The 13,734-nt window shown below is 37.0% G+C and overlaps 1 protein-coding gene across 1 annotated transcript; it reads right to left on the bottom strand.

Moving 5' to 3' along the window:
- Nucleotides 1-368: 368 nt before the first annotated feature.
- bnip3la (BCL2 interacting protein 3 like a) lies at nt 369-13,300 on the bottom strand. Its single transcript, XM_048210892.1, has 6 exons — nt 13,105-13,300; nt 6,792-7,044; nt 5,670-5,751; nt 5,439-5,545; nt 4,144-4,299; nt 369-2,901 (listed from the first exon to the last, which is right to left on the bottom strand). Exons 1-6 carry the CDS (start codon nt 13,283-13,285, stop codon nt 2,853-2,855), a joined length of 828 nt encoding a protein of 275 aa, XP_048066849.1. The 5' UTR covers nt 13,286-13,300; the 3' UTR covers nt 369-2,852.
- Nucleotides 13,301-13,734: the final 434 nt, after the last annotated feature.

Genomic DNA, 13,734 nt, shown 5'->3' with positions numbered 1-13,734 from the left:
GGAGCACCGGCTGTTGTCAGACTCCTTGTGTATTCAAAAATCTCACTGGATTATTACAATTAATGGCAAAATGAATGTTTGGAAATGTGAACGGACATTTCCTATTGACACACTACAGCAAAAGATATAAATAACTGGCTTAAAACCTTTTTTGGGGTTGAAAATACTGACGTGCCTAAGACTTTTGCACAGTACTGCAAATCTACATTTGTTCAGTTCTACATGTATATTAGTGCAAGAATATTTAATCAATGAATACAATAGGGAAGCCAAACAAAAAAACGTCCTAACTTGTCACATGGCAAAAGCAAAACAAATGAGTAACATGGACACACAAACCAACAATGGAATGACAACAAAAGAAAAGATGAATGTCAGGTTATATTTTAATATCAGTTCAGTTTTCCTCCAATACCAGCGAAATACAAGAAACTACACGTTCTTTGCTTCATCACTCCAGTCACTATTGGAATTCAAACGAAACACATCATACAGCTGTCAATCACGAGGGCCCCGCCCTCCAGTATCCATACTCATGATTAAAGCAAAAATTCACAACAACAAAAGAGATATAACAGAGAAAGAATACATAATAATGTGCGTAAAACATCTCGTATGGTGATCCCACCCAACATAGACAGGGCAGGGCTAGTTTATCTTATCTGACTTGAGCTACAGCTATTCCATTCACAGTTGTCATTTCCGCCCCACGCAGGGGAAAACTTCACCTCCGTCACTGGTCCTGATGTGGATTCTCTGAACACACGCATGCAATGGGGCTCAGAAAAGGTGCAAACAAAACTCGAGGCACGGCTGAAGTGACACTAAATTGGCCTCTTGTATTTCCATTCCCCCTCCGAGACAGAAAAAGCATGAAAACAGAGTAAAGAAGTAAAGTGTGGCACAATGACACAGACGGACTCGATGCAAAGGGTGACCTGTTAACTGGTTAAAGTAGCAGAACTCTCACTGGACTACTTAACTATGAGGTTTCAAGGTCTTTTAAACACTCTTTGCCTAACAGAAGTGTTACTAGATACTGTGAGGGTGAATAACCTGTTTAGAAAATGTCCAGGTTATGTTTCATATATATATATATATATATATATATATATATATATATATATATATATATATATATATATATATATATATATATATATATGCACACACACACATATATGTGCATGTTTATATTTGGGACTAATGCAATTATTATTATTATTTTTTTTTTATTGTGACATTATTTCCATTCATTTTTTTGCTGTATTACAATAAAAATTAGCGTAATACCATGTTTTTTTCAATTAAAATAGCATGAATTTAAAGGCAGTGAAATGAATATAACCATGACTATAAATATTAAAGCCAAAATTCACAGTTTAATATTAACGTTTCAATTTAAAAGAAAATGGGTGAAAATTTAGTTTGTCGTGAAAATAAAACCTGGATGTGTTCGCGACAGATTTCATCTGTAAATCGGTGAGTGTAAACCTGTTAAAGTCATCTAAATGATCTGTAAAACTACACCGTCACATAAAAATATGTAGACGGAGTGTGGATCTGTTGCCTTGACAAAAGTACGTACAACAGCGCATAATACACAACTATAGAAACACTATGACTAATATCAACAGGGCGTTCACAGTAAAATCAAAGGCCTTGTAAGGTGTTGTCATAATGGAGTGATTGACAGGACGAATAATCCACTCAAACCAGACCGAGTCTACGAGAAGTGCGAGGGACTCGTGTTGGGTTCGGCGGTGGAAACCCTTTGGCACTGAGATACACAGTCAGAAACTGCTGCGAGCAGGATATGCATCAAGGCAAACCAGAGCGTGTGAGTTTGTGTGTGTGTGTGTGTGTGTGTGTGTGTAGCTTTCCTAATAACTCAAAAAACAACTAACCGGACCAGTTTGGCTCTTAAACAGATGTACGTCCATGCTGATCTCTTTAGCTTAAGGTCTTTTGATTAGAAAAACATGTATTGTGGTAGTAAATTTATATATTTTTATACTCTGCTGCTATAAAGCAATGTTTCAGTTTTGTATCTGTCATACTGGATCTTTCTGGAAGCGAAGAGCAAACAGAATATTCAGCAACTCGATCTTCCTAAAACCGAGAGGAAGGTTTACATTCTACACAAAATAAGTCTCGAAATAACTGTAACAGTCCAACATAATGCACTGACATATATGAAGAATGACTTTAAACAGTCTCATGAGGCCGTCGTTCTCCTATAAAAGTCATTGGAATGACTCTAACATGTATTTATGATTCTGTCGCACATGAAGGGAAGTGAATTAATTCAAATGCACAACATTATCTCTCTAGAATGATTTCTCTAGGATGAAACATCACTAATTTTTCATATTAGGAGTTGATACAAAGATGGCACTATACTGTGTATAAGTCCAGTGGTACCTAAAACAGTAATCTCCCAAGATTCCCGGCCACATCCAGGAGCACACAGAGAGACATATTAGTTGCATATGAAATACATCATGCAGAAATAAAAGATAATATGCCGTGTAGTGATGGTGCGGTAACTGGGGCTCTAGCTTGCGTCAGTGAATAATTGAGAACATGTCCAAAGAAAAATATATAAAACATGTCAGTAAGCCATGGCGTTAGAGGGCAAAGAACTGCGACGCAGATAAAGGTCAACAAGCGGAAGGGGGTTATGGGAAACCAGTACCGTGGGTTCAAAGAGAAGATAAAGAGAAAGACAGACAGACAGGGGAGAGAAAAAGAGAGAGAGAGAGTGAGAGAGGGGAATCATCACATGATTTGCCACTGCTGTGCCACGGCTGCTCATGATGGGGCGTCCAAGCACTGGGGTCTGATCAGGTTTAAAATGAGCTGGTGGAGGCTGTAGTCAACCTCTTCCCAATGTAGACCCTAAAAAAAGGACAAAATATTTGTATAATATATTATTAATACAGTAAATATTTAATATTTATACAATATCCCAATGTCCCAAGTTGCCCAAGTTTATAGCTGCACTCCTGGATCAGTTTTACTGATACACCGTTGCCGCTTGCGAAAACAAAATGGCGGCGCCGTGGGTGGAAACATACAGATTCAGGGGGGCGATAGCATTATAATAAGATCCCCTTCCTACGAGTGAACAGCTCGTTTTTTCACATGCTTGCAGAGAAAGGCTTGCCAAAACAAAGTGACTGGGTTGTCCTTTTTGAAAATGATGCTGAAAATTCAGCTTTGATCACAGGAATAAATTACATTTAAAAGGCCGGAACACACCAAGCCGACGCCGACAAACTAGTGGCGATGAAAGCAGACTGTAGGGTTGGCTCACGTCGGCAGCGTCTGTGTCCAAACCGACAGCCGACGGCCAAGTAGCACGTCCGTTCTGCGCCTGCGTGAGAGTAAATGCCTTTCCGAACCAGCAGGTGGCAGTACCTGAACAGCCAATCAGAATGATCAGATGGCCCGACGGACTGACGCCGATTCAACATTTCGAATCGGCCGAAAAAAAAGCTGACGAGGACCAACTTCAGCCGACAATGTGGAACACACTGAGAAAACTTAGTCGGCCGACGAACAAAAACTGCCCGACGGCTTGGTGTGTTCCTGCCTTAAAAAATATATTCAAAAAGAAAACAGCCATTTTAAATTGTAATAATATTTCACAATATTTCTCATTTTTACTGTATTTAATAATATAATAATAAATACAATCTTGGTGCGCAGAAGAGACTTCTTTCAAAAACATCTTCCCACCCAAAACTTCTGAAAGGTAGTGTATGACCACCCATATTTACATATTAATGTAATCTTGGTGGGGATGTTGTTGCTTGTTTTAGATTAGTTTACAAGTTAAAGTTGTACAGATGCAGTAGCCAAGACAGAGGGTGGAAATGATCATGAAAAACTAAATTATGACTTTCTGGTGCAGGAAACCTTGATTAACATTATAAGTGCACTTCAGGGGAAAACATCTAAGCTTTATGTACAAATAAATACATTTTACCTGCCTAAATTAACAACATGTAAAATACCTTAAAAGTATCAGCATGCATCAACATCACTGCAGCTGTATTTATATGTTGCTTTGAAGTGATTATTGTGATACGCACAGATTGAGCTGGTAAAGTATATGGTGCTTGTGTTGGCACTCACCCCAGTCCCAGAGCCAGGATGTGGGTGAGCAGCAGCGAGGGCATGAACATTTTGAGGAACTCAGCGGAGAACACGCCTCCTTTCTTCATAGCACCTGTCTTTCTCATGCTCAGAGACACCGATCCAGAACGCTTCGGGTGGCGGAAGTGGAATTCCCTGTGAGCGGTCAAAGAGAACCATTATGCTAATTTCTTACTTAAACTGCAGAACACAAAAAAAAAAAAAATAATAATATTTTTTAAAAATAAAAATACATTTAAAATAAATAATAATAATAATAATAATAATTATTATAATTATAATAATTATAATAATAATATTTTAATATAAAAATGAAATAAAATATTTTAAAAATAAGAAAATAAAATAACTTTAATTAATGCATAATATTTAAAATAAGTGAAATAATAAAATAAAAAAATGAAATAAAATATTTTTTTTATAAATAAAATACATTTAAAATAAATCAAATACTTTAAACATATTTAAAAAATATAATAAAATTAAATATTTTAATAAATAAGCAGCAATTTAATTTAAGTAATATATACCTTTAAAAAAAAAAAAAAAAAAAAAAAAAAAAAAATATATATATATATATATATATATATATATATATATATATATTTGTTTTTAAATATAAAAATTAAATTAAATATATTAAAGAATATATGTAAATATGCATAATATTTAAAATAGTAAATATTAAAATTTTTTTTTATCCTAAAATAATAGGATAAAACTTTTTTTCTAAATAAAATACATTTAAAATAAATCAGACACTTTTAAAAAATATAAAAAATAAATTAAATATTTGTAATAAATAAGTAATTTATTTCAATTAATAAATAAATTAAAATAAATAAATAAATAAATAAATAAATAAATGAATGAATGAATGAATGAATGATTCAAAAAAATGTGGAATTCCCTGCAAATGGTCAAAAAGGATCCTTGTCTAATCTGCAAAACACTTCTGTTGATAGTTTGGTACTTTACTGAGGGTTTATAAAATAAAATAAAATATATTTTTTTCCAATTAATAATAAATAAATAAAAACACTATTTTAGTTAATACATAATGTTTAAAATCAATAAATAAGTAAATAAAATATTTTTAATAAAATGATAAAATAAAATAAAAAACATTAAATTTTCACATTTTATGAATACAAAATATTGTATATAATATAAGTATATTGGATTTGTTTAAAAAATTAATAATTTTTTTTCATGTAGCAATATGTCATATATGATGAAACATACACACAAAATGGTTTTCTATGGATTCTTACTTGGGGGGAATGTTCTCTGGTCGACTGGACCAGTCTGCCACCCAACTCTCCCCTTTATTCATGAGGATATCATCCTCTTTGTCCCTCTCCAGACTATCATCTTCTGACTGAAAGAGATGAGAAAAGACAGCATTCAATAAGGTGTGCTCATTGAATAACAGTACTATCACGCTGTATCACTGTCAGACAGTAGTTCAATAGAGACTCTAGATTATGGTGTTCTGCTCTTACCTGACAGTCTCTCTCGCTGGGCATCTCCACATCAAACATGATCTGCCCCTCATCCTGGTCAGGACTGTGTGGTCGTGGTGGGCTGTAAACACACATCAAAGAAATGTAAAATACAGATCAGAGAAAACCAAACCACAGCAGACGCCTGAATCTTGTGTGGAGTGAATTAGACTGTACTGAGAGCTGCAGACCTAAGAATAAAAGGGTTAAATCACATAATACACAGCGCTTTATTTATGCATTTATTTAAATGATTTTAGTTTTAGTTAACTATTGAGTACAACATTCGGGTTCCAGAAGTAAAAACTCCATTCATTTTCTCCATATGGAAATTCATTTTGAACTTTCTTTAAATCTTTAAAGACAGTCCTACTGTGAGCTATGAGGTTCTTAATTGATGGAATTTGCTTTGCATTATTTCAACCTAATTATATATATATATATATATATATATGTATATATATATATGTATTTGGTCACACTTTAGTTTAAGGCTCAATTCTCACTATTAACTACGACTTACTCCTAATTACTGCTTATTAATAGTATGGTAGTTGTTAAGTTTAGGTTTGGGTAGGATTATAGGATGTAGAATATGATCATGCAGAATAAGGAATTAATATGTGCTTTATAAGTACTAATAAACAGCAAATATCCTAGTGATATGCTAGTTAATAGTGAGAATTGGACCCTAAACTAAAGTGTTACTGCATATTTTGCAATAAGCAATATATATATTTTTTAAATGAGTAGTTTTATGTTTCTCCATTGGTTTTAATTTGATTATGCTGTTCGCAATGCTTAATGGGATTGTAAAGTCTTCTACCTTTGTATTTTTATCTGATTTTCAAATACATTTTTTGCTTCAAATCAACGTTTATAAAGTTATGATTCACCTTGTAGCTTGTTGACTTGGTTTCATGGCTTATAACTAAGACTTTTTTTAAATTCCTATAGGACGAATGAATGGAAAAATACTTCCGGAACCAACGCCGCTTAAAAATGGGGTGGGAGCTAATGCACTTTATAATAGCCCTGGTCAGGGGAGTAGTTCACTTATTTTTTGCCAATCAGAAACACTCTTTTTCTGTCAATCATTTTGAGCGTTTGGGTTTGTCATACCTGTTGCAGGATGAACTGCTGGGGCTGGACTCATGTTGGGCGTCCAGTAGGATTTTCTCCATGTCTCCATTATGGATAGAGGAGGAGGAAGGCACGTGCTCCAGTCCCCCTGTTAGGACCTCCTCTTCCTCCTGCACAGCCTCCAGGGCCTGTGAAGCCTGGGACTCGCCTTGGTTTCCATTCCCCAGCAGCGAGGGCAAGCTGGTGTTCTGCTGCTGAGTGTTTCCGTTCATCTCCAGCTCCACCCAGGACCCTAAAAAGCCAAAACAGTCATTAGCATCGGCTCCTGCATTTAAATGGGCCTTGTTTTATTTATTGTTTTAATCCGGTGAAGTAATTTAGTTTTTCATGAGAGTTTCTAACCTCTCTCTAACCCTTAGTGTACATGTCCACTGGTGTGGAGCTGAGCGGGCGTTTTCAATTCACTCTCGAGGCAGACTCATTCAGGGGATTGTGGGATTGACATCAGGACAGAGTAAGCTAAGAGAGAACGCCTGCATTTTAAGCAAAGAGGAGCCCCCCCCCAAAAAAAAAAAAAAAAAAAAAAAAATCACATTTTGCTCAAAAGTGTATATGAGACTGACTAAGTACACACATCCTCTGTTGACCCGGTGCAAACATGAGACACGTACGTATCCCATTTGACCCTCATTGTTGCTAGGCAACACAGAAAGATCCACAGATGGGTCCCATGATGCTTTAATAACATGATGGAGTGATGGGATGTTGCTAGGCATTGTCTTGCGGCTGCTATAGTGTTCTGGGTGGTTGGTTACGGAGTCCAATCTCAAGTTTCTGCAGTTGCTCCAAACAAAATAAGAGTTTAGTAAATTCTATTAAAGGGCTAGTTCACCCAAAAATGAAAATTCTGTCATTAATTACTCAAAATTCTAAATTCTAATTTCTAAACCCGTAACACTTCTGTTCATCTTCGGAACACAAATGAAGATCTTAATAATGAAATCTGAGAGCTTTCTGTCTCTCCATTGACAGTCTACGCAACTACCACTTTTAAGGCCCAGAAAGGTAGTAAAGACATCATTAAAGTAATCCATGTGACTCCAGCTTTATGAAGTGAATGCTTTGATTGTGCAAAATATTAATATCCAACGCGGGTTCATGCAACGTCTGCTCTCATGTCAACATAACATGCATGTGTGTTGCTCTCGCATGTTGGAGACATAGACTGTAAAAAAAGATGGACGATGCACCTTCACTCTCTTCCATTGTAGTAACTGAAGCCGCCAGTGTGTCAATATGGCGCTGACATCTTGAGTCTCGAGTCTGCACATACGGTGCGTCCCAAACGGGATATATCGCCCTCCGAAGGGCACTTCGGAGTGAAAATAATCATGGCCGCCATGTTGAAGGGTCGTTCCAAACCGAAGTGCTCAAAACTGACCACTTCAAAGGGCCCTTCGGAATGAAGGATTTCGAAGGGTACAACTGATGGACACTTCGGGCACCTATGATCCTTTGCAAAGGGAAGTTCTTTGACGTCACAGAATGGGTACAGGAGGTTATAGGAGTTCGATTTTACCTATAAATGTATAACGTTATATAGTATTTTTCTATACTACTGTAATATTTATACGAGTTAGATTTGGTACATTATTATGGTCAAAACGACATTGTACTTCAACAAAAATACTTTACTGCTCCCTTTATCAGTCCAATCAAATGTTTAAAATACATAGACACAATATAGCCTACATGCGATAAACCTAAAATAAATAAATAAATAAACTAATGCTAAACAAATGGCGCAGCTTGCACAATCTACTTCTCTTTGATTGTCTCGTTAAGATGACGCAGAAGTGCGTTCCAAAAGAAGAGTTTTTTTTTTACCCCTACACCCTTCATTCCTTCGAAGCTCTCACTCCAGAGGGTAAGCCCTTTGAAGGGATTAGGGCATAGGGATGAGCACTTCCGAATGGAACGCAGGGAGAGTGAACGTGGAGCTCGAGTCTGCGCAGTAGTGAGCGCGAAGTGGAGCCGCGATATCAAGGTCCCGCCCAAACTCCCGCAAAATCGGTTAATACAGTTTACTGGAGAACAACTCATTATGTTGTTGTGAAATAAACAGTTCTGGAAATGTAGAAATTAAAGTAAAAGCTCCAATCTCCTCTCAAAGATCCAGAAAAATGTCAGTTGGTGCTTCGGTGACGACTTCACTCAGAGAAGCTGTCAATCTCAGCTGTCAATCATGACGTCAAAACCCGCGTTTTTATAGCCTCAAATAACTTACTTAAAACAAACTTATTTAAAGAACGAACACTTTAACTAACATCAGCATGATAAAAACTGCCTAAAATGACAGAAACTTTGGAAGAAAAAATATTTGACGTGTAATTTGACTGTTTAGTTTGTCTCACATTACATGGAGAGGGTGGGGTTTATGACCTATACTGCATCCAGCCACCTGGGGGCCATCGAGACGCTTTGGCTTTACTTTTCAGAACTTGTGTGGCACGCTTGGTTGCAGATTAATATTTTGTAAATAATAGTGTTGTCAAAAGTACCGACTTCGGTACACAGATACACACAGGAGGGTTTGAAAGCAGTTTGAAAGTAGTTTGAAAGCGTTGATCATTGTAGCCAATCACAGACATATCTGTTGAGTGTGTGAACACAATGGCCAATCAGAGGTGTTTAAGAATCCGCTCAACAGCACTCAAAATGCTAGGGGGAAATGCTGGTATCGTCACATTTTTAAAATTTCAAAATCTTTTGACAACACTAGTAAATAAAGTGGTAAATTGTTTTTTTGTGCAAACAAAGCACTCGCGTCGCTTAATAAAACTGAGGTTAAATCACATGGATTACTTTTATGATGTTTTTACTACTTTTCTGGGCCTTTAAAGTGGTAGTTGCGTAGCTGTCAATGGAGGGACCGAAAGCTCTCAAACTTTAAAGGTGCCCTAGAATCAAAAATTTAATTTACCTTGGCATAGTTGAATAACAAGAGTTCAGTACATGGAAAAGACATACAGTGAGTCTCAAACTCCATTGCTTCCTTCTTATATAAATCTCATTTGTTTAAAAGACCTCTGAAGAACAGGCGAATCTCAACATAACACCGACTGTTACGTAACAGTCGGGATCATTAATATGTACACCCCCAATATTTGCATATGCCAGCCCATGTTCAAGGCATTAGACAAGGGTAAACATCCAAATAAATACTATACTCACATGATCCGAAGCATGCATGCAGCATGCATGACGAACATTTTGTAAAGATCCATTTGAGGGTTATATTAGCTGTGTGAACTTTGTTTATGCACTGTATAACTGCACTTATAGTCGAGAGCTCGGGGGGCAGGGAGCGCACGATTTAAAGGGGCCGCAGCCTGAATCGGTGCATAGTTAATGATTCCCCAAAATAGGCAGTTAAAAAAATTAATTAAAACAAATCTAATGGGGTATTTTGAGCTGAAACTTCACAGACACATTCAGGGGACACCTTAGACTTATATTACATCTTGTGAAAGAATGTTCTAGGGCACCTTTAATCAAAAAGATCTTCATTTGTGTTCCGAAGATGAACGAATGTCTTACAGGTTTGGAACGACATGAGGGTGAGAAATTTTGAATTAAAGGGGTAGTTCAGCCAAAAATGAAAATTAATTCAAAATGTATAATCATTTTTACAGCATCAAGGGAAATAATCAACAACATTGCAGCACTAATAAGCCAGAGTCCTGTTTAAATGAGCATGTCTGATCATCTTATTATCCTCCATCAGAGGCCAGCCCAAAACAATGAACTCATGTATTTGCCCACAGTTATGGGCATATTGCCATGGCAGACTACATTCCACCAGCTCTTCATCTGTGAGCATTTGTTGTCACACTGCATCACAACAAACCTCAGACTTCCCACAGACTTGCATTGAAGGAGGGACCCGAGCCATATCTGGCACCACGTAGTAACCACCCCAACAACTGCATAGCAACACCCTGAGAACATGTTGGGCGAGCATTCGAAAAAATATAAAAATCTAACTTGGCCACATCCTAGGCCAAAAAGTGATAAATGGCTATCAATGTGGTAAAATATGCAAATGAATGCACACACCAGCTCTAGTTGCTCTGATCCTGGAGCAGCTCTGATGGAATTCACCGCAGGACCGGAGCGGGAGGAAGGGAGGGATTATGTAATCTCTGGCACATCAAACCACTCGCTGCTTTTTCCTCTCCCATCCCCCTGCTGTTTCTGTAACCCAGATCTGTCTGTGTGCCACAGACGCCGAGAAACCTACTGTGCACCACTACTAAATGCTAAACGGTAAACAGAATGACTCATTTTTAGGAGTTTGCACCTTTTGAAAGCTCTCTAATGAGTGGACAGCAGGGTCAAAAATGCAGTACAGTAACGTGAATGTGAGAGAAGCTATTGAGCTGCCTTTCTAGACAGCATTTTTGGGAATCATAGGATGTATAAACGCTGTCTTGGTAGGCAAAACACTAAGTTGATGAGTGTAAACATTACTTCTGTAATGTGACAAATTTTCTTTTTTTCCAATGGAATATTCAAGAAGAATGACTGTAGGGTACGACTTGATTTTATCCGCCAGGAATCGATTGGATGGTGAAAAGTGAGAGATTTAATACGAGGGGCTGAAAAATAAAAGGGCTTGATGACATCAGCTGAAAATGAAAATCTGAAAAGATCACAAAAATAAACTATTTTTCTTCAGAATAATGTGCATTGGTGAATTTTGCACAACAAGAGCATGAATGTGCATCCAGAAAGTTAGGACATCTTGTTGACTTGTTTGGACACATTCCTTGGGGCTTCTTTCTGAGATGGTTTCTGTCTTAAATCACATAATGGACCTTAAATTACTTTATTATGTCACTTTACAACTAGTGCAACCAAAACTTCACAGACAGCAGGGAAATGTTATTACCAACAGCTGCTACACAACAAGCCTTGCATGTTTATCAAATATGTTTAGCTTGAATATGAATTTGAATATGCTTCAGCTAACCAATAGCATATTACTCTTAACTGTTTAAAGTCATTCCACAGAATGCCAGAGATATAACCCTAAAAATAAGCACAGATTCAGTCAGAGCATGCTTATACATTCTCTTACATTGGCAGAAAAAATGCATATGAAGATTCATCTACATTATATTCAAATCTACAATGCTTGTGCAAGAATTAAGAGTAATAGTGCAGTTAATATTTGGTTCTAGAGGATGCAACTATATGCACTACAAACCATATATTGTTATGCACAAACAAACAAAAGAAGGAAATATTGTTAGCACTTCACCTGGAATTGTTCAGAGGTACAGAATGAATGTGAAAAATGATGAAAATGTGCTGAAGTTTGAGGTCATCTGACCAGTAAAAAAAAGAAAAAAAGTTGTAAAAAACTAATGCACTAATATGAAATCATCAGTATTATGAGCTCAGTGCTTACATAAAGCAAATAAACAGATTAAATGTTGCAGTAATGATTACTAAACTCAAGCACTAAATAATTGCTCCTTGTTCCACAATCAAAGGGATTCAGTGATATTTGCTAAATAAATGAAGGTTGTTCCTTCTTTCCAAGAAATAAAATAAATAAATATAAAAAAAGATGGGGAAAAACCCAGGAAAATGACTGAATAGACTGCTGTTTTCAAGACAGGGCGGGCAAGGCAACATTTACTAGAAGTGAAATTATTTAAAATTAACCTCTGTGTTCACTTAATTGTGATATTCTGATAAAAAAAAAAAAAAATGCAGTTAAAAATATATATATTTAATAGGTCTTCTTAACACATATAATGGGAAAATGTGCTGCTTTACTGGAATAACCAAGCTACTAAAACTAAAAGAGAATGGAGCACACAATGTAGAGCAAAATAATAAGGAAATAGCCAGAGATAAATTCAGCTCATAGTTTCATTTGTTGTTTACACGCCCCCGCCTCCATTTTTTACAGATCCCCTCTTCGCCTTGTTTTGATATCAACGTAGCCCCGCCTCCACGGAGCTCGAATTTAAAGTCGAACTAACGGTTGGCTTACGTTCCATCAATCATTCCGAGTTGCCAAGCAACGCCACAGCGAGTCCCGCTCACACTCATTCCCATTCGCTCTCGCGTTATGACGCCATCTTAATCTCCCGCCCTTCAGCCCCTCCCCTAAGAGCAAGGAGGAAATTCCAGCCATTGAGCGAAGTGAGACAATAGATGTTGCATAACAGCGTTTTAAAGCTCCAGAGACAAATAAAACGTACAGACAACAGATCTAAAGCGACATTAAGATGCCTCCCAAGTTTTCACTGCAGAAATATGGACGGAGTTTTACCGTTGAGTCCATGTTCTTCATTGTTGTTCAGCTGCGCGGCGGCTGTGGTGGACATGTTGCCTCTCCAGACACTCGCGTCCGTCAACACGGCGCGCTCCTCGTGAACGCGCACACGCATCTGCGGCCCCTGAATGGCTCCACCTGAGCGCGAGCGTGACGTAATCACATTCAGAACATTCATTTCAATGACATGTACTGAATAAATGAAAGATGCACAAAACTTAAGTATGATTTTAAGTGTGCAGCTGCTAGATAGATGTACAGTGCTGAAATTAAAGGGACAGTACACCCAAAAATCACTCCTCAAGTTGTTCCAAACCTATTTTCTTCTGCTGAACACAAATTATATTTTGAAGAATGTCAGTAAGCAAACAGATGATGGGCCCCGTACTATATTTTTCCAAAATATGGAAGTCAATGGGGCCATCAACTGTTTGGTTACCCATATTCTTCAAAATATCTTCTTTTGTGTTCAACAGAATAAAGAAATTCATACATGTTTGGGGGTAAATGATGACAGAATCTTCATATTTGAGTGAAATATCCCTTTAATGTTATTTACTTTCAACGACAGCCTATATAAAAATTATAAGACAACATAATATGTACTGCCATAATGACCCGTTACTT

This window comes from Megalobrama amblycephala, linkage group LG12 (genome assembly GCF_018812025.1).
Source record: "Megalobrama amblycephala isolate DHTTF-2021 linkage group LG12, ASM1881202v1, whole genome shotgun sequence".
NCBI classification, from domain to species: Eukaryota; Metazoa; Chordata; class Actinopteri; order Cypriniformes; family Xenocyprididae; genus Megalobrama; species Megalobrama amblycephala.
The sequence above is the reverse complement of the archived record's forward strand: the minus strand, read 5'-3'. Positions and strand labels throughout refer to the sequence as shown.

Bases quoted from the DNA above. Each gene is read 5' to 3' on its own strand.
- bnip3la (XM_048210892.1), bottom strand. From the start codon at position 13,285: ATGAATGTTCTGAATGTGATTACGTCACGCTCGCGCTCAGGTGGAGCC. The intron at 7,045-13,104 runs GTAAAACTCCGT...TTGGCTTTTTAG, and splicing joins TGAAGAACATGGACTCAACG to GGTCCTGGGTGGAGCTGGAG. The intron at 2,902-4,143 runs GTGAGTGCCAAC...TCCTTTTTTTAG, and splicing joins ATCCTGGCTCTGGGACTGGG to GGTCTACATTGGGAAGAGGT.